The sequence below is a fragment of the Notolabrus celidotus genome, chromosome 6 (assembly GCF_009762535.1).
Source record: "Notolabrus celidotus isolate fNotCel1 chromosome 6, fNotCel1.pri, whole genome shotgun sequence".
Lineage (NCBI taxonomy): Eukaryota > Metazoa > Chordata > Actinopteri > Labriformes > Labridae > Notolabrus > Notolabrus celidotus.
Window position 1 is genome coordinate 20,125,217 of NC_048277.1, and position 25,019 is coordinate 20,150,235.

A 25,019-nucleotide genomic window follows, 5' to 3' on the forward strand; every position below is an offset into this window, starting at 1 on the left:
ATCCAGTTTAGAGAGTACTGGTTGTTGAAGGTTGTACAATGAACAGAAATAATCTGAGAGGCAGAGGAAGATTGTGTAAGAGGTGGTCGAGGAGGAAGAGGAGGGGAGCGAAATCAAGAAAGACAAAGAACAGTAACTTCTGATGTAATCTGAGCGACTGTGATAGACTATGTTCTTCTCATTTATATTTGTGTTTACTTTATTGTTACTGTATACAGGCACTAAATTCAAAGATTATTTATTTATATATTTATTTATTTTTGCAAAATTAATTTAATCTACTGTGAACAATAAACATTATTTCTACAGCTTCATGTCCTGAGCATTGTGTTTTCAGTTTTTGTATGTAGTGTGTAATGACTGCTCAGTATTGTTTTAATTTTGATTGACTTGGGGTATGATCTGACAACATTGTTTGGTTTTGCAGGAAGAGTCAGAGGTTTGGTGAATGTAGTTTGAAAATTAAGTTTTTTGCTTAAGGTGTTGAGAAAAGCATGGTGGATGTCAAGAAATGTGTTTTAGCAATTGAGAAATACTGTAAAGAGCAGAACGTTTATGTTTCCGACAGCCCTTGAATGCAGCACAACATCTGCCAGGGCGGTGGACGCGCTTGGGACGATCCTGTGAGGCAGGACACGCCCTCCTCCTCCTCCTCCTCCTCCTCCTGCACTTGTCAAAGGGCACTGATTGCAAATTACATCACAGTCGTACCCAAAGAGGCAAATAGACGCAGGACAAAGTGTCTTCTGAGCTAACATACCAACAGGTTCATTTTTAAAACTCACTTTTTCGTTTGATGCCACGATGTTACCTTTCAAGAGAACTTTTGACGGCGAGAGACAGCAGCTGCAGCAGCTCAACAGCAGACTTGCTCAGTATCTCTCCAGGACGAAGCAACTGGAGCAGGAAAATGGGCATCTCATCTCTGAAATTAATAAACTCCGTCAGGTGAGGACGGCGGAACGGGAGCCGAAGTACAAAGAGGAGACGCGAGAACTGAGGAGAATGGTGGAGCAGCTGTCGTTTGAGAAGTCCCAGGCGGAGATGGAGAAGGAGAAGCTATGGCGCGAGTTGCATATGGTCCAGTCTCTTTGTAGCGAGCAGACGGATGTGTGCAGGGACATCAGTGGCGAACTACAAGGCCGTGGAGTGGAGCTACGCCAGGCTCACAAGACCAACAGTGAACTCCAGCAGCGTTTAGTCCAACTAGAGAATGAGTATAAGCGACTGGATGACGCGCACAGGCAAGAGAAGATCCGTCTGCAGCGTCAGGTGGATTCCCGTGTGGTGCCCATCATCACACAGACTTACCAGGGGCCTCCGGCGGCCTCTGTGGAGGAGGTACAAGAGTATGCTCGAGGACTGTCTGAGGGATGGATGGAGACTTTTGAGATGTATCAGCAGAAGGTGGATGACATGGAGCAATCGATAAAAGCAGACCAGGCGAAGCTGAGTGACATGCAGAGGGAGAAGATGCTGTATGTGTCAGAGATGGACAAATTACGCAGAGAGGCGGAAAAACAGGGCCAGGTTCAAATGCGCCTTGAGGAACAACTGATGGACATGCAGGAGAAATGCCGAGTCGACTTCAGTGAATATCAGGTGAGGAAAAGTGTAATGATACAGAGTGGAAATAAAAACGATCTATACATATTTAAATAAAAGATGTTTTGGTGTTTGTTCAATTATATTTTAGGAACTTTAAAATTACATGTCATAGGATATTGAACCTGTTAAGTGTGTACTGACAGAAAATCCACTGTATCACATTAAGCCATGAGAGAGGGGAGAGGCTGCCCCCTCCTGTACCAGCCACACCCACTGTGCTTAAAGGGGCTGATGCAGCTGCTGCTCGTCTTCATGATATCTGGCAGATTTTAAAGCCTTAAGAATGTTGAAATAGGTACATTTTCCCAATGTAGTGGACAGATTAATCGGAATAAACATGAGGGAATTCTGCACCGATTTAAAAGCACACACATCTATAATGTAATGTAAATTAATGGACACTATAACAATATTAACTAACAGCCCCAGCATGGGTTCTTGCGTGCAACATTTGACCTCAGTGTAAAAGGATTGATTTGCTTGAAAGGCCAAAAGACACTTGGCCTCCCCCGGACTTTATAGCTGCTAGATTACACCAGCCACTTAAACCAATTAGCTGTCAGACTGACAAATCCCTATTAGCCTCCTAAAGATGGAGCCCTAAGCAGGTCAGTCAGTAACAGTACTATACTAGTCATAGGCTGCAGGCAACACACATTACTCACAGTTTAACCGAGCAGATTTACAACTGAGAATTAGTTGCAGGGGGGTAATGTTATTGGAAAAATAAAAATATATGAGGAAGTCATCAGATTAAGTGGTCTAACTCAGGGGTTCCCAAACTTCAAAACCCATCTGTTCAAATCCGCATTCTCTGTTTAACTTCACTGCCTCATTTTAACTTGGTGTTACTTTGCTTGTTGTTTTTATTTATTTTATCGTGTTGTTTTTATTGTGTTTTATCCTCTCTGTAAAGTGTCCTTGAGCGTTCGGAAAGGCGCTTTAAATAAAATGTATTATTATTATTGTTTATTATTATTTTCAGCCCGTGACCCACAAAATATAGGGGCCAAAGACTTGCGACCCCCACTGTCCCTCAAAGTGATTACATGTGGCTTCATTTGGCTGGTCTGCAGAAAATGAGCCTACCTATATAAGCATGTGGCTTTGTTTCCTGTGCCATTATGAATTAACCTACTGCTACTGATGCTTTTGATGATTAACTATTCATTAACCCTAAACTCAGGAGTCATCTGGCAAAAAGAAAGGCAGAAAACTCATTACATTTTCAATTTTCAAGGTTTTATTTCAAGTTTCGCTACTATTTTTGTCCGTATTTTTTTTTTACTATAATGGGTTAAATATACTATTTTTAGATAACTTGAAGAAAAAAACATTCTGCAAGACATCTCACAACCCTTCATTTGTGTCTCACGACCCCCCAGGGTGTCCCGACCCACACTTTGGGAACCCCTGGTCTAAATGATCAATGCAGTCTGTTGGTATTGAGCTAGTTTTGACATCTTTCTGGATTTCAAGTCACCAAAGTCAGCACAACATCAGTGTGAGCTGCAGTGTCATTACATAGAGTCACACACTTTAAAGTATTTTGAGCTTTGCAATGTCTCTCGTACCAAATGATCAGAACACAGACTTGACAAATTCAAGTATGTGCAAAGTGGATGTCTAATGTCCTTTTTCTCCCCCTCTAGATGATAATTGAGCAGCTGGAGCATGACAGGAACCTGATGGGCAACACAATTGAAGAAAAGATGAAAGAACATCAGCATCTTCTGCAGGTTAAGATGGATCTGGGCTTGGAGGTGGCTGCCTATAGGTGATGAGCTTGTCTGTTTGTGAAGTCAAACCACATCTTTACATGATCAATTTGACTGGAACAGATTTTTTTTTTTTTGTGCTGAAAAGACATAATTCATGACTCAGTTCTGTTCAAATGTTCCTGCAAGCCAAATCAGTGATACAGAGAGCTAGCATGCTTTATACAGGTTCCTCAAACTGGAGCAGCTAAATATAATTCATAGCATATATTTTATTTATATCACCTGTGCCTCTCTTACTCTGACATGTTAAAATGCCCTCAGTGAAAAGCCATAAGGAGAATGTTACTGTGTTAGGAAGTATGGTTTTGTTCCATTAAAAGCTGCTACCTGACAGATCTTTTAAAGCAGATTCAGTAGTTGAATCACCAAGTGACAAGGACTGAGACTACAATGTCTTTCTAATGGCAATGAAAAAAAAAACTACACAGCATTAGCACATGTAGAGTTAGCCAGATTACTGGTTAAACCACCCCCCTCTGAGTAAAGTTACTCTTAGCTTAATGAGTCTTAATAAGTAATTTCCTCAAACACAGCTGTTTGCTTCCTGCTGTCATGACAACAAGTGCTCTTTAATTACTCACAGAAACCAACTGAAAAGTAAATTAACCATCTAACACACTACGCATATTACACATGCATTAATTAAAGTTGTTTTAACCTTATCTCTGGTTTGTTTTAACGGTTTATGAAGCAGGACAAATTAAATCTGGCTTTTCATATCCAGTAAAAGAATGGTATGTCCATTTCTCATGTTCCTAACATAGCAAGATTCACTAAAGGTCACATACTAAGACTATTTTTACCAAAAGGGAAAGTTATTCTTAAAGCGTTAATAAGCGTAGTGTATTTATTCTGTTGAAGGTATAATACCCAAGGGATTCTTTTCAGTTGTCTTTTATGGCATCATAACCTTCAAGCTAATGTCTCAGGATATTATAAGTAAGGGATAATGTATGGTTAGCAGGTTGTTATGGGAAAAAGAATCCCTTCAGGGTGGTCAAGACCCCTCCGCTTCGCGTCGGTGTCTAGTCTCATCCTGTCGGGATTCTTTTTCCCTGCTAAACATACATAATCCTACTTAGTACCCGGCCACTTACTTAAAATACAAACACGTTTCAAAAACATTGATTCAAATATTATTTTATTGATCTAAAATTATTTAGTTTTACAGTTTTAAAAAAATAATCCAGGTGATTCCATGTCAGTTAGCGTTCCATGGTGACAGATTCTTACCTGTTAAATGTGAAGGAACTCTTTTCAGTGGATTGTTTTGACATGAAAGCATGTGATCAGTTTGACTCTGGTGTTGCTCATGTTAGTGAATGTTAATAACCGCTGTCGAGGGGTTTTGACCAATCAGAATCAAGCTTCTTACACAACCGTAAGATCAGTAAGAAAGCCGGGTAATAATAGCTTTTAACAACTGTAGCTGTAAAAGTTGTGGAGGGAACTCAAAGTTATTCACTACTAAGGCGATTCTTAGGAAGTTCATCACAGCATGATTAGTATTTGTCTCTATAAGGCGTATTGGCCACGAGCACATCATGTTTGTTTTGAATTTTTAGAATAGACTCAATGTTTACACAGAGACGTAGCTGTGGTATGCGTTTTGTATGTGTCACGAGTCAGCTTTTGCTTTGGGATTGAAAGGGAGGCCTGCATTGTAGCAGTTATTTTTAGGCCAGTCTTTGGGAAGTCACCCTCCGGAGAGGTTGTTCCCTTTGAGACACTTTGGTTTGCTGTTGTTTGCTTGTAGAAGCATGACTGAGAGAAGGTGAGCAGTTTGAGCTATTACTACAAGGTCTTTGTAACATCACATTGGCACGTTGTTGTTTTTTTAATAATTATCACCTTATATGGACAGGTCCTGAGCTCATACTTTCCTGTAAGCCTGTTGCGTTTAGCTTGAAAGGGTTGAAATGGCTGAGCTGAATGAAGTACATCAGTTTGTGAGGTATTTCTTTGCTTGAACATTTTTCTATTTCTGGGCAAATGATAATTACTGATTAGCTCTTGCATTCAAATGTGTATCTTTTTCTTATTTCCTGTTTATTTAGGGCTCTCCTGGAAGGTGAGAGGGTGAGTTTCCAAGATCCTCAGAGGAGGGGTACACACCATCAAAGAGAAAGAATAATAGGTAAAGTATAACATAATTGGTGTGGTTGTAACATGTTGTTAATAAGAGAACATTTAAGACCATTTTTGAGGAATAGTTTTAAATATTTGGTAGATCATTTGCCTTCTTGTTGATATTAGGAAGAGAAGACCAAAGCTATATTGCTATGTTTGTTTCAAAACACAAACTGGGGGTTTATCAGGGTGACATGTTTGACAATTTTTGCTAAGGCACTGACTTTCTGGGGTCTCTGCTAAAGTCTCTGTTTCACGTCACAAGACTTTTAATCACACAACATCCTCTTAAGAAAATGTGTCAAGTTTTAGCAAGTTTTTTTGTACAAATGTACTCACTGTTACCCAGCGAGCTTAAAGGGTGTTGTTGACAGCTAGCAAGAAAGCAAATAAGAGCATTTCCTTTCAGTGTCAGTCTACTTATTCAATCTTATTAAATCTATGCCTCAGATATCAAGGTGCCTGCCCAGCCATACACTGCGAGAGCTTCAACTTTGACCTCCAGACAACAGACCAGGTACACACCACCAGCTGCCAACCTGAGAAGATCTCCTATGCGTCCCTCTGGATCCATAAGTCCCTCAAGGGTCATCCCTATTTCAGTTGCAGCTAGAGATCGGCATCAGAGTCCTGCATCCAGAAGGGATATGATCTCATTCAACAAAGCCCGCGCTTCCTCTTCTGCCCCTGCTTCCGCCACCGTCACCTCATATGCTGCCAAAGATACATACTCAGGTCAGCGTGAAAGCCTCCCCAGCCGAAATCTACAGAAATCAAGAGTTGATGAGAAAATTGTGACGATCAAACAGGTCTCTCAGGGAGAGGACCAACGCAGTCCAATCAAGTCCTCCATTACTGAGACCAAATCAAAGGGAGCGCTGTCTCCGCCAATGATGAGCATCAGCAAGAAAACAGAGGAAGAGAACAAGAGGAAAGTGTCTAATGGAAAAGAAAAAGAGTATGTTGATGGAAGAGAGCTGAGAGATAAGGGGAAAACAGAGTCTACGATAGGCCCAAGTGAGAAAAGGGTGTTAGACTCAGTGACTGTGGAGGAGATTATAGAGAAGGTGATGAAACCTGCAGGTTTGGATGCAAAGGTTTGCTCTTCAGGAGATTCCAAGGTGAAGTATCATGTGGAGAAATCTGAGCAAGAAGATGGAACGACTAAGACACAGATCGTGCTGGAGTCCAAAGTGGAAGAAGAGCTTGACCTTTCAGAAGAATCAACCTTGAACGAACTACTGAGCCAAGGGGTGAAGACAGTGTCCCTGGAGGACATTAAGGACACAGCTACCGGCAGCATGATCAAGAACCTACTAAGTGGCCTGCAAGGAAGCGGGGACATGCGAAATAAGTCTGTAAATGTAGAAATCATTGAGGAACCCGTGGAGACTTACAGTGATGAAGAGCTTGAGGTTGAAAAGAAGTCCAGACCTACTTTCCAAGAGCCCTCCTCAACGTATTTCCAAATTGAGGAGTTAGAAAATGTCTCTCAAGATACTCATTTTCCCATGAGTGATGACGATGCCAAGAAAACCTCCAAGACGGATACAGAGGGTTGGAAAGTTGGATCAGTCCAAGTTCAAGATGTTTCTAGAGAGAGTGAATACTTCTCCCATGACCGGGAGCCTCATGAGTACTTTGTCTCCACACCTGATGAAAATCTCTCTGAGTCTGAGGAGGGTATTCGCATCACCTCATATGGCCATTACGGTATGGTAGATGACCTCTCAGATGAAAGGTATTATCACGATGAAGTTCTTCCCTCGAAAAGAGTGATTGTAGAAGAAAGTGACAAACGCATGTCGAAGTCGGGTGATGACTCGTTTATCAAGGAGAGTTTCCCAGAGTGCATAATTGAAGAAGAGGTTCGTGTCTCACCAGTGGTCCAGGAATCGATGCTCGAGTTCCTGAGAGAAGACTCTTTGGAGCCCAAAGAGCAGCTGAAGGGAGCTCTTGAGAAGCTACAAAGTTCTGTATCAGGTCCACTGAGGGAAGAGTTGGCCTTCCTCACAAAAGTCAGCAGCGAGAGTCCCGAGAACGTGGCTGTCAAAAAAGTGCAACAGTCAAGTGACAACGGCACCATGACTATAGTCGCAGAGCTGAATGTCTCTCAATCCCTGGAAGACTCTGGGCTGCTGGAGGCTGAAGATGATCTCTCTGATGAGCAAATCTTGGCAACTCTCAGATCCTCTAACCTAGGGCTTGAGAAAGTCCTGCAAGGTGGGGCTGGAGGAGGATACAGCATCAGAATATCCAAAGAAGAGGGTGTCAAGTATGAGGAAGAGTTCGATGAAGGTTCTGATTCTCAAGTCGTTGAGAAACATATTCAGCTGGGGCCATCAGAGCAGTCCTTCACCTTCCAGATGGACGGTCAAGGCGGCCACCCTGAGATGATTTCTCAGGAGAAAAGAGTTGCAACACTTTACCTTGACAGTCCAACAGATGATTAGGCAAGAATGTAGTCAATACTCATCAGTATAACTTGATGATATGCACAGGTTGTTGCTCAGACAAAGAAGTCACACATTTGACTTTAATGCTGTTTGGAGACACTGAACTAATACTTTAGCTTTTGCAGTAAGCATCTTGTATCTTTAACTGTACCTGCTGCTAGGAGTATGTCACTTACAACATTGTGCAGCTGAAGATTGAAGCAGAATTTAACTACTAAGCAGAAATGATAAGAGTCAAAGAATATATCTGGTATTATTGTGGCTGTACTACAAGAACATACAAGCTCTAATAAAAAAAGGCTCGGGCTGTAACATCTGAGCAATGTGGCAACGCTTGTGTTGGTCAAAACTGATTGAGTGCTGCACATTTTAAAGCTTGCAGTTGATCTTCAAAGAGGGTTCATGTCTCTCTAGATTTCTCTATTTTTGTACTAACCTGTGCTGTGCAGCTTAAACATTCTGCAGTTTACTGCTACGCAAGACAGTGTAGAGTTCTGAGATGCTGTGCTGCTCTTTGCAGATGCACTTTTTTGAAGCACTAGTTCATGAAGTGTACAGAATGTATTGTAGCTTGTAAGTGAAGACAGTAAAGTGGGGGATGAGGATAAAGAGGGTTATTGATCATGGGGGATTTAAGAAGTTGTAATTTCTGAAAACAAAAGTAATGCAAGTCAATGAGGCACTTATTGGAGTGAGGTGTTTCCAGCTCTTTAGACTTTATGCATAAGTAGTCTCAATTACACATAAAAAAAAACAACTGCTTTGATATAACCAACGCTGGGTAACAATGTCAGTGTCAAAAATGGTAAGCATGTTGGTTAAATGTGTGTCTTTAATTAGTGTTTCAATTCCATACATGTCCACCTTCCTAACAGTGGACATTCTGATGTAAACGTGTTATTATGAGAGCTCTAAAACATTAACAAAGCTACCAATTTGTAAAGCAAAGTGTAAGACGAAAGATGGAAACAAGTAGAAGAATCTCAATGAATTGAAATGATTCACAGATAGTTCTGAAAAGACAAGAAGAAAAGATGTTCCATCTGGTGTTGCTGTACAGTATGTGTTGTGTGATCACCTATTGCTTGTAGACATGTGCTTTCTGATCCGGTGTTGGCTTGATGGATTCACCTTTGCTTTAACATCCATTAGTTTGTAACGGGCTGTGTCTATTTTGGTGTTATCAGCTTACTGTAGTGGCACTGACTGTTCACTCTGGTTTGTTGTGTTGTGTATTAGTTACAGAGGAAGGAACTACCCACTACCACAACAGCCTAGTTACATTTTATGCACATTTTCTCTCCAAGTGGCAACAAAACTTAAACTCTGCAACAATTTAGCAATATCCTTAAATGTTAGATTTTTTGGCACAGTTTTTTTTAAGATGACTGTGCAGAAATTCAAAGCTTATAGTGAAAGGCATGCTGTTACAAATGTTTGATCCTAGAATTAGCCCTCCTGTTATGTGGCGGGTCAATTTGACCCATTTTAAAGTTAAAAAATCTAAAGAAAAATGTTAAAATATTTTTTCAGTATGAAACTTCTTCTGCTTGGCTTAATTAGCGTAATCAACATGTAGAATAATTGAATGAATTTTCATAAAAAAAACGAGTGAATTATCCTCATTGAACCATGATCTGTAAGAATTAAAAAACACTAAATATTGATTTAAATGGTCAGAAATTGAGTTAATAATGAGATTTAAAAACTGTTTATTGGGATTTTTGGGGGGTTCTGACACTTTTGAATCATTAAATATGACCGGGTCTAATTGACCAAGGAACATTATTGCTGTCCCTAAGAAACGAACATAACAGGAGGGTTAAAGAAATGTAACCTCAGTTTAAAAAAATCTTACATAAAGCATATGTCTGTATATGATCTCCCCTGAAAATTGCATTAATTCAAACAAAAACATCAAGAAATCATTGCTCTTTTTTTTAGCTCATGAGGAATCTTTAATAGGTTACTGTATGTGTATGTGCACTGTACTCTGGATACCAGAGTGCCAAGCATTAAAATGATCACCATCAGCATACAGTAAAGCTATTGATGTATAAAGAATGTTTAATAAGTCAAGCGTTCAGTAAGTGTGTGTCATCATGGTTAACCCAACAGTTTTACTAACATCATGATTTCTACTGACCAAATGACATGATTTCTTTGGTTACAGAAATACCAGCTCATATTTGGAAACTGATTCACATCGTACCTTAATTAAAACCTGTGGTGGGTATATTTTCTGAGTGTGAGTTTTTCTTCAACGTTGATCATTTCATCTAAAATAACACAAAGTCACATAATGCTAGTGGACATTACAAGAATAGCTATAGCTCTTTTCATCAGTGGAAACTTGCTTGTATTATCTAACAGATACAAAAGTCTTTGAAAAAGGATGTCAGTTGTTCATGGTAAGCAACCTGCAGGATATTTTAGAGACATAACTTTAAGAAAAGGAAGAAGCAGTGTAGGAATCTGACATCGAGTTTCCATCATCGCCGCTGGATGGTACAACTGAAAACATACGAGGTTTTGTTTTCCTTCTACCTTGCCTCTGATGTCTCTCAGCAACCTCTGGAGCCCTGCAAAACAGTATATAATTACACCATTAAAACAGCCCATCCTCTCATCTTAATGACACTTTCTTAATGTTAAGTTTATCTCAAGTTAAAGTCAATCTATTAGTACAGTTTAGTTGGAGACAAATGTAACTGGACTATATTTAGATTTACCGAGCCAGCATATCCACAGCTTTTTGTGTAGCTTTTGTCTTCTTGTGCTGAGGACCGTACAACAAACTCTGAATCTCCAGGCACTGTAATAAAACAAAAATAATGACGGCAGAAAGATGATAGGTGCAACTCATACTCAGAGATGAAAAACACTTCCTAGCAACATGGGAAACCACTAAACATCCCAAAATAACTACTGTTGCACTCCAAGGTTTATATAACACCTGTGCTGACCACTCGGAGTGTCAGGTCAACAAGGGGGATATGCTGGATTTATTACAAGGACTCCAAACCAACAACCCAGGGTCTGTGGTAGTAAAGCCAACAAATTTAAGACGCAGTCTGAGTCATTTTCCACTCTACATTTAGTCCGGTCCAATCAAATGAGAGGAAAGGGCACAGACTGCTTAGATTGTGGGCGAAAACACTGCAGAAAAATCTAAACGTTTGACTAAAAACAGGTAAAAAAACCAGACATGATAAAAGCCTGTTTTTGGGCAAACATTATAACACAATGTGAAGACAGCTTTGTTGAGGTCAGGAAAAAAGGCTGAATAAGTTCTCCTCTACATCAGGGAAAATAAAACATTCAGTAATCTGGAGCAGATCCATCTGGCCTGTTGGATGTTTTCCCTGTTGCTAAGGTTGATGTAATGGAAGTCCTTTTTTTCAGCAACACTACAGAGGAAGGGGGAATGTCAAGTGTGTGTATGTATGTGTGTGTGTGCCATTGTTCTCTGTTTTTTCTCCTGTACTGTATCTATGAGTCCATGAGCCCATGTTTCCATCGGAAAAACAAAAGTTACTCAATCAGGGAGAAGATGGTGTAATGATGACATGGGAAAAAAAACAACATCCTGACATATCTTGTGTGTGTCGGGGAACTTCCGAAAGGTTACCAGTCAAAAGTGGTGCTGAAAGAGGGAGTCTTAATGTACCCCGACAGTGTCAGGGGGAACTTGGACCCCTCTGCACTTGAATGCCAAAACAAACCAACATAGCAACGGTGCTCCTTTTCTTACAGTCATGTCAACACTAGTATGAAGAAATCCCCATACTGGTATATTTTAGTGTGCTTGATGTGCGGCAGAACTGAGGTCATAGATGAACATCTAACAAAAACACTTGTTATGTAAGAGCAAAGTGAAAACAGCTCTAAAGGAGGAGCTTTATTAAATTAAGTAAAAAGCTGATTTTTAATTCAAAGCATGTGTGCTGAAAGGCAGGAACGGCACTTTTGGAGTGAGGACATAATGGCATGCCTCACTAATCAGGGTCAGTGTCCCTTTAATTGACAGCATTTAGCAAACAGCCATCTCTTTCTAGAGTTGTGTTGCCCATCTGCCAGGCTCCACACAGGCTGAGGAAACACAAAGTCACTCTGTGTGATATTTTACACCAGGGATCACGCCTGTGCACACTGCAACCTTCCAAGATTAGCCTGCGATTCTGATAGCACCGAGCTTTAGGGAGGATGGTGGAAATAGCTCATCTCAAAATGACAGGGGCTCTTTGTGTGTGTGTATGTGTATGTGTGTGTGTGTGTATGTGTGTGTGTGTGTGTGTATTCTGAACAAGCCTCCCACTGGTGGAGATGGACACACCCACCGACCGCTGGCCTTTCATTAAAGCCCTTCAAATACTTTGGCAGGTTCAAAGTGTCATGTGGGATGACTTTAACTTCTACTCTGTCCAGCATTTCTAATATGCTTTTAAAGGTTGTCACCAAGATAAACATTAGCCGTGCTGTTTGTTTTGTGATCTGTAACATGTGACCAACCTTTGTCATATTCCTGTGGGCCTGCTTCATCCTTCCCTTGGTCATCTCCACACTCCCGATGAGCTGAAAGGTGTCCGCTACCTCAGCACTCAGGTCACCAAATGTAGATCTTTTTGAAGAAAGAGAAGCCTTCTGTATCTCGAAACATCTCTGCAATGGAACATGGAAAAAAGGTAAACAAATATTGTGTGGGGCATTATATCACTCATCATACAGATGTTTCAGGTGTGTGTGTGTGTGTGTCTAACCTCTTGCTGGTCACTGAAGAGGAGGAATCGACAGTAATCATCCTGCACTGCAAGAAATGCTGGATCCAGTGAACCTGCAGAGTTTTTGTATGCACTAAGACTCTCTTCAAAGTAACGCTCAGCTGAGTCTTCACCAGCATGGGGAGAAACAAACAAATGATGCGTGTTAAATTAAATTACAGCTGTGACTGACAGGATATCTGACATGTAGTGCTCTAAAACCAGTGCAGCAGCATTCTTCTAGATGTGCCCCTCAGTCTACAGATGTTTTGTTTACATACTGAGTTACTATGCAGCATACATGTGCCATGAGAAAGCTGACAAGGAAGACTCATGCTGGACAGGACAGTACTTGCCTGTTTTCAATAAGGCTATTATGTGGTCTTGTTTCCATGACACCATCTTAAAGATGCCCACATATAGGAAGACAATGGTCGATTCACATCCTATTTAAACCCTCTACCCGTGATGCTCAAGCCTAGCCTATGTCTGTGAATAAACTCACCATTGTGATGGGGCTCTGCCGCAGATAGGATGAGGGCCAGGCTGTGGGAGGTATGAGCCCCTTGTAGCCCCTCTGGGCTCTGACTCACAGCAATGGCATGAGCCTAGCAGAAACACCCACGTGAAGTAAGACAGATCACATATCGCAAAATAAGAGGTGCAGTAACTTTACCCCACAATGAAGTCTAGCACTATCTAAAAAAAAATCTCTGATATGTTTATATATTGTGAGCTTGAGAGTTGTGCTTGGTGTTAAAGGCTCCTTGCCTTGGTAAGATGCTCTATGGCTTGATCCAGATGACCACTGTCCTGTTCAATGGCGGCCATGTCCCTGTAGATGGAGCACATCTTTTCTGGTTTTCCGCAGTCCCTCAGCAACTGCAGAGACCTCTCACACTGGCTTAAGGCCTCTTCTGATCTGCTCTGTCTCTTATAGACCCTATGGAGCAGCAAGAAAACAAATGAACAGGCTTTTAGAAGTTCTATCCCAAAGTGTACTTAAAAAATACAATAAAGTCTTAACATCGGAATTACAAATGATATAAAAACACTCCTTATTTAGTTTTTATTAGAGTACAGTATGTTACTTTTATTACAGTGAGTCTGTTTAACATCACTTAAGGAGCAGCTCAGTCTCAAGCCAAACACAGATCCAGCAGAGGGGTACAGGGCTTTGACTGATTGCTGCAGCAGAAGCCTGCTGTAGTGCAGACTATAATAGGAAAAGCTTTCACATTGGCCTTAAACTGTTTTTTTGGTTGCATTCTTTCACAAATCTCTTAACTGCCTCCTCTTGTACTGAAATATATCCTGCTCTTAAACTTCTGTGTTTAAACACAACATCCCTTACTCTGACAGATAGCTCCTACATTGTGCTAACTCTTAATCTAAGTTGTTTGAAAATAGGGGGGCCGGAGGGTCTCTTGCAGTAACCACAGAAGCACAACTGACGATTTGGGCTTAGTCCTTTTTGAGACGAGGGCAGCTCAGTCTGATCTCTATCTGTGCATGTGCAGTTGTGACCAAGTTGTAGCTAAAATAAAGTCATTTTCTAGCATTCTTGGGCTTTTACAGAGCAATAGAAGGAGAGTGCATAAGAAAGTAGCAGCATTAACCACTGCAAGGACACTGAATCCATCAGCCTACTGTGCTAACAGCTTCCAACCATCTAATGGACTCTAAATTTAATTTCCCTCTCCAGTCAAACAGGTGGCCTTTCGCAGAGGACACAACACTCACTTATATTCAGACTCTAGCTACATTGCCGTGTCACAGCAGTAAGAAGGAAACCGTTTTCACACACCAGTCTTCCCAAATCCACACCATGCAAGTCTTATGTCTGATCTAAGGTTGTATTAACCTTCCTGTTATGTTGTGGGTCAAATTGACCCTTTTAAACATTAAAAATAAAAACGTTAAAAGTATTTTTTCGGTATGAAACGTCTTTGCTTGGCTTAATAGATGAAATCAACATATAAAATCAAAATGGTTAATTTCACATTTTAGGCAATATATGCCTTCTCGACCAGCTAAAAACAGCCTGAAAATCTGGGCACCATGTGACAGAAGGTGTCTCGTGTTAATTTATCAACATCACTTCATAAAAAAAAGTAATAATTCAAGATTCAAAATAAAATGAAACAAAATCTATGTCATGTAAAACTATTGTATTTATATTTAGGTCTTTCCAATGTACATTTAAAACAGTTTTAACAAGAAAGTTTATTAAAAACAATGAGTTATCCTCATTGAACTATGATCTGTGAGGATTAAAGAACACCACTGCACTAAATATTGATTTAAATGGTTAGTAATGGAGTTAATAATGAGGTTAAAACCATGTTTAATGGGATTTTTTGGGGGTTCTGATACTTTTGGATAATTAAATACACAGGAACATTATTGCTCTTCCTGAGAAATGAACATAACAGGAGGGTTAAGCGTGTGTTTCAGTATCATGAGCATATAGAGTGTGTTCTGTGGGAACCTGCAGTGTAAGCTTGACAGCATCATGTCAAGCTCACATCCCTGGACCACATGAAACAGGGTAGTCAGTGGTGACATTCCATCAACACAGGTTACAAAAACATTGTGGTGGTTCATTTTTCCGTATTTTCCCATGAATCCAACATTATCCCAACAAGATGGATAGGGGGAGTGACTGCCCCACCCATTAGTCTTCTTTGGGCAGGCACTTCCAGTCCTTTTAGGGCAGCAGCAATAGTTGAAGCAGAGCTACATTCCAACATTACACGAGTCCTGCCAGCCTGCCCGCATGGACACACAGATACAATACCCCTCTATCCTCTCATTCACTCCACATCCTTACGCACATCCTGCCCAGAACTGTAATATGCATAAACCCACTGCAATCTGCTTAGAGTCCAAAGGGAAGCGTATTTATATAATTAAGGATTTGTAGATGTGTTGCCAAGCAAGCCACACAGCCCTCTATTGTAAATGTTTCCAGAACATGGTTGACGTAGTCTTTCTCTGGACTTTCACTCAGAAAATGACACAGATGAAGTAAAAACAGACGGACAAAAACAAAGGCAGTCTCCAACATCTGTAGGGTGCTTCAAACTGTCATGTATACCATGGGATTTTAACTGATGAAGCTTGTTATTGTATTCTCAGTAAATGTGGGTACAAACTGAGGATATATTTGGTTTGCAATACACATCTGTGAATAAGGACTGGGAAACAGGGCCACTGATCACTACTATTAGCACAAAGTTATGAAGAGAGTAAATTTATATTAATGTGCTTCATGATAGTTAAATTAAGGGTTGAGAAATATGGACTCATTTCAGAGAATTTCTTATTAAACAAAAGATAATTTACTATACACAAGATGAAAATTCAATAAATCTATCCACTTACTTTCAGATTTATGACTGCAGTTATAGAGAAGTGAAGAAAATAAGTCATCTGAGCACCCTTGGCCAGGGCTAAGAATGAGATCACACACCCATAAAATAACTGTAAAACTACCAAAAATGCTGAATTTCCCACCTGGCTGTTCAAAGCACACACCTTGAGTGTGAATCTAGAACCCAGCAGAATGTTTGGACCAGGATCTATATGAGAGCAGAGCTTACTTTTTTGTTCCAGGCTTTGGTGGGAACATTCCCCCTCATCACAACAGTGTTGACTGACAGGGCTTTAGAGGCACGCCAAATTCTTAGTCACCACCTAACAAAAGAGATTTAGCAAGCTTACACACCAGCCAGACTCTGCACATTTTTTCAATTACACACATCATGTCAACAAACTCTGACTCTTTGAAATAGACCAATATGGCATCATTTTCAGATTCCTCTGAGTGTGGCTCACCCCTGCTGCTGATATGGCTTGTTTACTTTAAATTATGCTGGAGTTTTGCTCCTCTTTACCTAGCAACAGGATCCTCAAAACATGGGGTCTTCTATACAAAGCATGAGATTCGTACTCTTAAGCTTGCCTTAAGGATATAGGGGAACATGTTGAAACACTGTCACTGCCCACAGTATCTGCTTATATATTTACTGTATATACAACCCCAATGCAAAAACAGTACGTGTGCTGCACAAATGTTAATAAACAAGAAATTGATGGTTTGCAAATAATTTAAAAGCGAAATATGACTGAAAATAGTGGAAAGACATTACACTCATGTTAAAACTGAAAAATGTTATTGTTTGATGAAAAATATATGCTCATTTTAAATCTGACGCCTTTGTTTTTTTTCCATTCCCTTCTTCTTCTGCTGTCTTGTTTTGTTTTGTTTTGTTTTGTTTTGTCTTGTCTAAAATACATATGTTGTTGTTCTCTATTTTCTTTTTTACGTTTGTTAGTCTTGGATTTCCTTGTTAAGTTGTTTTTGCTGTTTGTTAATGTCTTTTCTTTTTGGTTGATACATGTTGTGATGTGTGAATGAATGTATAAAAAAAAAAGGAAAAAAGGAAAAAGTTCCAATAAAAATATTTCAAAATTAAATTAAATCTGACGCCAGCAACACATTACTACAAAGTTGGGACAGGGAATATTTCCTTTTAACTGTAAATATTAGGGAACCAAGGAGACCCATTTTTGGAGGTTTTAAATTTGAAATGTTGTCCCATTTCTGCCTGATATAAGATTCAAGCTGCTCAACAGTTCAAGGTCTCCCCTAACGTATTTTTCGTGTCATGATGCGCCAAGTGCTTTCAATGGGTGACAAGTCGGGATTGCAAGCAGGCAGGTTTAGCACCCGCTCTCTTTTACTACACAGCCATACTGTTGTAATAAGTACAGGAAGTGGTTTGGCATCGTCTTGCTAAAATATGCCAGGTCTTTCCTGGAAATGCTGTTGTGCCATCCCAGATGTGTAAGCTACCAATGCCATGGGCACATATCACAAATGAGGGCTTTTGAACTGAGGCCTAGAAAAGTCGCCAGGATTTCTGGATCATGTTTATATTTGGTCTCCACATTGCATGGTACAGTTTTAACTGGATGCAGCTACAAATTGCATTCACAGACAATAGTTTTATGAAGTGACTTCGAGCCCATACAGTGATTTCCACTACAGAGTCATGTCTACTTTTAATGTACCACCTGAGGGCCAGAAGATCACGTCAATCAATCCTGTATTGGTTTTTGGCCTTGTCCCATTTAAACAGCGGTTTCTCCAGGTTCTCTGAATCTCTTAATGATTTTATGTACAGTAGTTTATTAAATCCCAGAATTATTTCAATTTTACACTGAGGAACATTATTGTGGAGTTGTTGAACTATTTGCTGATGCAGTCTCTAACATACTGGTAAACTTCTACCTATCTTTACTTCTGGGTTTAAACGATTGTCAAACCATCTTCAGTCTTTATCAACATTTCACACAGTATCTCAATTATTTTGGAATTGGAGTTGTAAGACTGCACGTTAAGGATAAGGACAAGGATAAACTTAATTGTCCCCATAAGGAGATGTGTCTTGGACCACAGTGCCACACAAAGCTACAATCACAATCTGTTTTACTCCTTACTAACAGATTACTTGATTGGTCCAGCACTGTGTAAATACAATAATAGGTTAGCTTAAATTCAAAACTGAAGTTGTTGAAACTAACAGCTATTTTTAGTTTACCTTTCAGTTCATTACAAAAGTTAGTTACACCACAACTACTTGGGGCATAACCCAACTACTTTGGATTTGAACCCATAATTAAGGCAGTTGGTCAATCTCTAATGGGAGATATGATTCAACTGTTTTATGACTTACACATTTCATGGCTTTCTGGCTGGCAATAAAAAAGGTTTTGATTAGAATACTGTGTTTCCCAATTGCATGCAGTTAATTTTAATGGGAAAAATGGTGTGTGGCAGACAAACTTTAGTTTAGTGAGAATAACTAGCATTTTATGATTTACACCCACCTTTGGGCATGAGCCACTATTTTATTGTTCTTGGTAGGTATGCCGTAACTTATCTTAGTGGTGCAACTGCTTTATTCAAGTGTTTGCAGGGATTTTTTGGTAAATTAAGTGGAAAGTGTATAAAACCACAAACACTGCCATTGAAATCATCCGCCTCCCCACACCCAACCTGTCTGACCTCAACAACAGAGCCATCATACGCAGAACATGCACCATAACACTGGACCCCCAACACCCCCTCTACTCAGTCTTCACGCTACTCCCATCTGGTCGCAGATACAGATCCCTTTACTGTAGGCGTGCCCGGTTTGGCTGGGGTATGTTTATTTTTTATTTGTGTTTTATACATGTATTGTTTGTACAGACGGTGACAACAAATCTCCTGATTAATGACAAATAAAGATCTATCTATCTATCTATCTATCTATCTATCTATCTATCTATCTATCTATCTATCTATCTATCTATCTATCTATCTATCTATCTATCATAAACACCAACATCATCAGAATTTATATTAAAATATGAGTGGTAATCTAGGTTTACTTTTATTTCCTGGCTGTGCTTCTAATTTCAACCACTGATCTATGACCAATTACTAATATGTTTTATGCAGCCAGGTCACGCAGTTCCCTCAACCTGCTCAATACACATTCTCTCCTACACTTTGTGTCTGAGACTGAAGTGTCAACCATGATTCATTATGTCCCTAATAATGTCCTTAGCATGGAGCAATGCCCCAGGGATGTCTTCTGTCAATACCACCATCAGGTTACAAATGCTCACCATTAAACTGAAGACACAAATCAATAACATTGCAAGATGACTTAGTGTGAAGTAAACAGTTAATAGAGAAATAAGTGGTTTTACAATACATGAAATAGTCTATCAGACAATGAAGGCAATGTGTTTGTGTGGTTTCGGTAAAGGGTTTATAACTAAAGGGGGTCAAAGAGCTAGATAGCATAAAAGAGAGAAAGAAAGTTATGCTTTTCTTCACCCTGTGCCTCAGCTTGATCTGTGACTAGATGAGTGGGCATGCAGAGACTCCACCCTGTAGGACTGCAAGCATATTTACAAAAAAAAACAACACTGACTGCTGAGCACAGGAAACCCCTGATTTGTCAAGTTAGTGTTTGCAAGAGCACATGAAATAACTTTGTTTGTTTGGATGCATCAATAAGCCAGCAAACCCCCTCCACTCTAAACTGTTGGTAAGGGTTGATGTTGTGCAAATTTGCAGTGATATATCGCCATCTTGTGGCCAAAAAAAAGAGTAAAGTACTGTACTCTACACTTTGAGTGTCAAAGAAAATAAATGATGTAGTTATAATGACAACAACTGAAAATGTACAATTATCCAGGCTTTACTCTGAATATCCCCTAGAAAGACCAAACATGTTTCAATATCATTTGGAAAGGCACCGAGATATGTGGCTCAGCTTGAACATGCTCTGCGAGAGTCACAGTAAACTAATAGAACAAATCATCTGACAACCAGATGACATTGCTAAAAGTGAGTAGCAGCTGCCTTTACATTTTGGAGGGTGTAAATTCTGCACAAAAGCCTCACATTTTTTTAATTTACCAATTTAATATTTTGACAACATTTCTGCTGTAAAACTAATTAAAAAAATTGTCTCATTACTAAACCTGGTTAGACCATTGCAGATTTCCAACTCAGTCTGTATCTTCTCCTCCTGGTTGATGCCTTCAAGTTGATGAAGCTCCCCAAGAACCTGCTCTGCCTCCAGAAAAGAGCATTCTGCCTCCTCAAGAGTTGATAAGAGTCAAGGACTATTGCAGGTTATTTAAGTTGGTATATCTGTTCAATTCAATGCAGTATTGTTAAACACATTTAATGGCAAGGATATTTGTCTGTTAGCAGGGAAGTACCTCCCTGTGTGAGATGTGCACTTAGGAGGCACAGGAGAACTTCAAGCTTTTCTCCCGTGCAGGATGAGATGGAGGAGCAGAACAGAAGCTGTTCTCTGGCCATTGCCAAGTGCTCCTGGGCCTGCAGACCCCAGCCTGAGGGAAAAAGCCATGTAAATTGTCCTAATTTTACAACATGTCATTTTCAATGCAAAATAAGACCCCTTATTCCTAATAGAAAATATAGTTGATAAACAATTACCTTTAAATTGGAAATATGCTTTAGCCAGTCTGACATGGGTCTGGGCTAATTTAAGATGTCCATCTTCATACACCAACCTTGTCAGGGCCACACAACGCACTAGGTCCTGGATGCAAGCATCAAACTGTGGATGTACAGTAATTGATTGTTAGCATCATCTCTCTTGACACCCAGCCATTTAGAAAGTTGGAAAAACGGTGTACTATCTTGGGTGCAGAACACCTCATCCATCATCCACCAATAATGTAGAGGGGTCTTTATTAGCTGAGATGTTGAAAAATCAAGACACATATGCATAATCAGGACACGTGCAAAAAGATGACGGTGTCCTTGCAGCAGTTTTAGAAAGAGATAACAGCCCTGTCTACTCACTTCCTGGTGGTCTTTGTGGTTCTGAGCTCGTCTCTCAAAGTGTTCAACTTTTTCTTCAGGTGACATCATAAAAAACTCCCTCCTAGCATGTGCAGCTTGTGAAGCACTCAACATATCTGGGTCAGATGGAGGAGATGCATCCACGCTCCTGTTTGAGCCTTCAGTGCTGTCAAACAAGGTATTTTATCACATGTATTGTCAAGGTGAACATGAATTATATGTTAATGTAATGTCATATGTTTGAAGAAGCTTTTCAATTTTGAAACAGTGGGCTTAAGAAATCTAAACAAAGCAGAAAGTACACTTTAATAGGCGCAAATACAATTAGATCACAATTAATACGATAGATGATACAGATTCACTTTCATCTGTCTTTCTGCCTTCAGTTCCTTTGTCAACAATTTCCATCAAGATTAGAGTTGCAAAGGGGTGTAAAGTTTCTGGTAAATTTCCATGGGAAGTTAAGCTGGGGAATTTTGGAAACTTTCCATGGGAATTATGGGAATTAACTTGGAATTGAGGGTAAGTTAATGGAAAGGTATCATATCCAAGCATAAATATGTTTTGTTATAAGCAGACATCCATCCAAAATAAAACAATTAAAACTGATTTATTTGTAAGTAGAATTTTACCAAGTGTTAAACATTGTATTGAACAATCAATTATTTCATTGAAGAACAAAAACATGAATGTTGAGTTAAATATTACTCATCTCTCTGACACAACCCATTCAAAAATTTACAAAAATGCAATCCCAACAAAGTTCCATTCAAAATGTTAAATGAAAAGAGCCCCTCTGCTTCCAAAAAAGTCCCATTCAACATGCAAATACAAAAAGGATCTTCCTTCAAGCCTCTGTATTTTTACTAACCCTTTCAGGCAATAAGCTCCTCCTGGGTGTCATCAACATCCTCCATGTCCACTTCCTCAACATCCAACTCTGAATCTTCCTCATCAGTGTCACTGTCCAGCCTTGTTAAGGATGGCTCTGCATAGATATTTAACTGTACTGGCATGAAATCTGGTTGTTTTAGTCAGGATTATGCTAATATATTTTCCCCAACTATATTTAAGTTCCCTATTAAGAGCCAACTTTCAATCTGTTAAATTCCTTGTTTATTCCCGTTTATTCCCATAAATTCCCGTTAATTCTCATGGAAAGTATCCATCTTTGAAAGTTCCCGGAATTGTGCAACCCTAATCAACATGCCCTTAACATCAGTTGATGTTGCTTAACACAAAACCTTAGTAAGAGGAAATCACTTACCAAGTCTGAGACTTAGAAGAATTTGGGCTCGTTCTAGTCATTTTTTCATCATCAGCCATGTTTATTCTGACAGTGCGTCAGTAAAAAGGATGGATTCTATCCGTCTGTGGATGCACCATCAGTTTGTGTTTGTTTCCGTGGTTACACCGTAGCACGCACTACACCAGCTAGCATGATTAGCTCTTATTTCCTGAGTGGAGAATTCACAATCGGGCTTTGAATAACCAAAAAACACTCACAGCAAAGTTTGTCGCTGATGTGCATTGGATCCAAATGTATGAGCTACTTGAGTTCGCCCCAGTAAGTCAAACTCTGTTTTGTAACACTACCGAAGGTAATGAGAACATACGGGCACTGTGCAGGAAACAGCAGCAGGGTTCATTCAAGAACTGCGCAGTTTTAAAGGAACCTAACACCGGTAGGGAGCAAGGCTACTGTATGATTATTGTAGTGGCCATTTGTTATAAAAAAAAAAGTCAAAAAGAAAAATCAAAATATCAAACTTTAACTAAACTTAATCAAAGGGTCACTGATGCACCGTGGGGATTTGATGCACGCAGGCATGTCCATGAAAAAGTTCAACGGTTTCCAATGGTTTATTTTGATGGCAAGCAAGCAAACAAACATAAGGAACAAAGAATATGTCGCCTCCCGCTGCCTCTCTTGCGCTGGTAAAAAACCATAGGCCCACCCAGGTGCATGCTAGCCTTCTGCCAGCTAAATAACCTCAGGTGCCCACAGTTCCTGATTACCAAACAAACAAAAACAAAGAAAAGAAATACTAAATAAACAAAAAAATCTAAATATACCAAACAAATGACTAGCCAAAAATATAACCCCAAAATCTAACTTAAATTAGTTATAAAAAGAAAAGTTTAGATACATCTATCAACTAATACTACTTAATAATTCTAAACTAAATAGACAACTGAATACAAAAAATAAACAAATAGCTCCAACAAATATCATTATTATTCATTCGCATAGTTTGGCTACATTGAGTTATTCCTTGCGCAACAAAATAGCTTAAGTTGGACTTACTGGAGTAATTGGAAACACTGTGAAGGTACTGGATTCTTATAGACACTTTTTGAGGTGAACAATGAGAAATTAATGATATGATTAATAGATGTTGAGGCAGGCCTGTGCTGCCTGATCAAAAGTCCCCTTTTCGAAGAGGCTTTTGTGTTGAGATCAATTCTAGTTTGAGGGTCCCCTTTCTTAGATTATATAGGCCCTAGACTAGCAGCCATTGTGATGAAAGGTTTGGTAGATCACAGTTGGGAATATATTTTATACCTTGGTATGAGTGTTTGATGATGTACTGTGCAGGATTGCTATACTTGGATGCTGTCTCTGATTTATTTGTTTTCCAAAATTACTTAAGTTGTAACTTTCTATTTTTGATGTGAGCTGTGGCCCCCCCATGCTTTCGTTTTTCCCCTCCCTTTTCCTTGTTCTTTTGTGTGTGTTTTGTTAGGTTGTCTTTGTATTGTTTGTATTGCTCTGTGTAGTTTAAGGTTTAAATGCTGTCACTATAAGGAAGTGTAAAACGGACACTGTCCACTAGAGATATGATCTCTTTTATATGTGCATAAGCTTCCCTTTTGACAATTTCTGATTGTTTGCATTATTATGTGTCTATATTGGAAAGTTCAATAAAAACATACATATATATATATATATAAAAAAAAAATTCTAGTTTGAGACATATTTTTTTCCCTTTTCTTGTCATTATGCAAATATCCTTCCTTTGAGATATATATATATATATATATATATATATTAAATGGTTTTTACATGGGGTTATTGAGGCAATGTGCATGATATTGTATCTAGTTGATTACAATAGTTCAAAATGTACATAGGGGATATGATTGGCCATTTATAGGGGTGCATCATTAAATTTTTTGTCCTAAAGTTCCTTAGCACCTGATTTAGTCATGTGATAAGCTGCATTTATAATTAGATGTTTAAAAATCAATCAATCAATCAATCTATCAATCAATCAATAAACATTGTAATTGGGGCACTTGTTGGTTTAAATTGACCTTATTATGTCAGAAAAAGTAGTTGTATTATCAGTCCCAACTATCATTCCACTTAAGGCACAAGTAGCCCATCTGTTGTTTATTCTAAATTCTTCAACCAAAAGTTTGGACATATGAAAATAATATTGTGTGAATTTGAATCCCTTGATTCTGATTTTTGTACAACTGATATGAGACTATTTGACATGTTTTGAAAAGATACATTGTAGTACCCTAAAATATCCACAAGATGTCTGTACAGGAACGTAAGAATCATGAGCCCACATACACTGTGTACTGTTTGCATTACAGTTGTGCTCAAGGGATTATTATAATATTGTTGTGTTCTTTAAGAAGTGACGGACGGGAGTTTGGCCTCACCTGAGGGGCTGCTGACTTCAAAGTGTTGAACTGGGGACGTGTAAACCCAGGGGCCATCCGTCTATTTTAGCAATTTCCAAAACTGCATCCTCAGCTCTCATTTCACCATTTGTGTCACGTTTTCTCAGACCTTACACGATGTTGATCATTTTTAGTTAATCATCTTTTTGATTCTTGCAAAGGCAACAGTCTGAAAAAT

At 39.3% G+C, this 25,019-nt stretch overlaps 2 protein-coding genes across 7 annotated transcripts; one reads left to right on the forward strand and one right to left on the reverse strand.

Annotated features, from left to right (window-relative positions):
* The first annotated feature begins 603 nt into the window (after positions 1-603).
* On the forward strand, positions 604-10,211 carry synm (synemin, intermediate filament protein). Its single transcript, XM_034685054.1, has 4 exons — positions 604-1,602; positions 3,261-3,385; positions 5,447-5,526; positions 5,970-10,211. Exons 1-4 carry the CDS (start codon positions 805-807, stop codon positions 7,970-7,972), a joined length of 3,006 nt encoding a protein of 1,001 aa, XP_034540945.1. The 5' UTR covers positions 604-804; the 3' UTR covers positions 7,973-10,211.
* Positions 10,023-23,096, reverse strand: ttc23 (tetratricopeptide repeat domain 23). Of its 6 annotated transcripts, none has more exons than XM_034685056.1 (12): positions 22,649-23,087; positions 22,410-22,513; positions 21,143-21,308; positions 20,771-20,894; positions 20,508-20,664; positions 20,287-20,412; positions 13,507-13,678; positions 13,241-13,343; positions 12,736-12,863; positions 12,488-12,637; positions 10,708-10,790; positions 10,023-10,557 (listed from the first exon to the last, which is right to left on the reverse strand). In XM_034685056.1, exons 2-12 carry the CDS (start codon positions 22,466-22,468, stop codon positions 10,422-10,424), a joined length of 1,404 nt encoding a protein of 467 aa, XP_034540947.1. In that variant the 5' UTR covers positions 22,469-22,513; positions 22,649-23,087; the 3' UTR covers positions 10,023-10,421. The 6 variants fall into 6 exon arrangements, 4 of the variants coding, with proteins under 4 accessions (XP_034540947.1, XP_034540948.1, XP_034540946.1 ...); XM_034685057.1 differs by adding an exon at positions 22,014-22,146 and having other exon boundaries at positions 22,410-23,086; XR_004631498.1 differs by adding an exon at positions 22,014-22,146 and having other exon boundaries at positions 10,708-12,637; positions 22,410-23,096.
* Between the last annotated feature and the right edge of the window lie 1,923 nt (positions 23,097-25,019).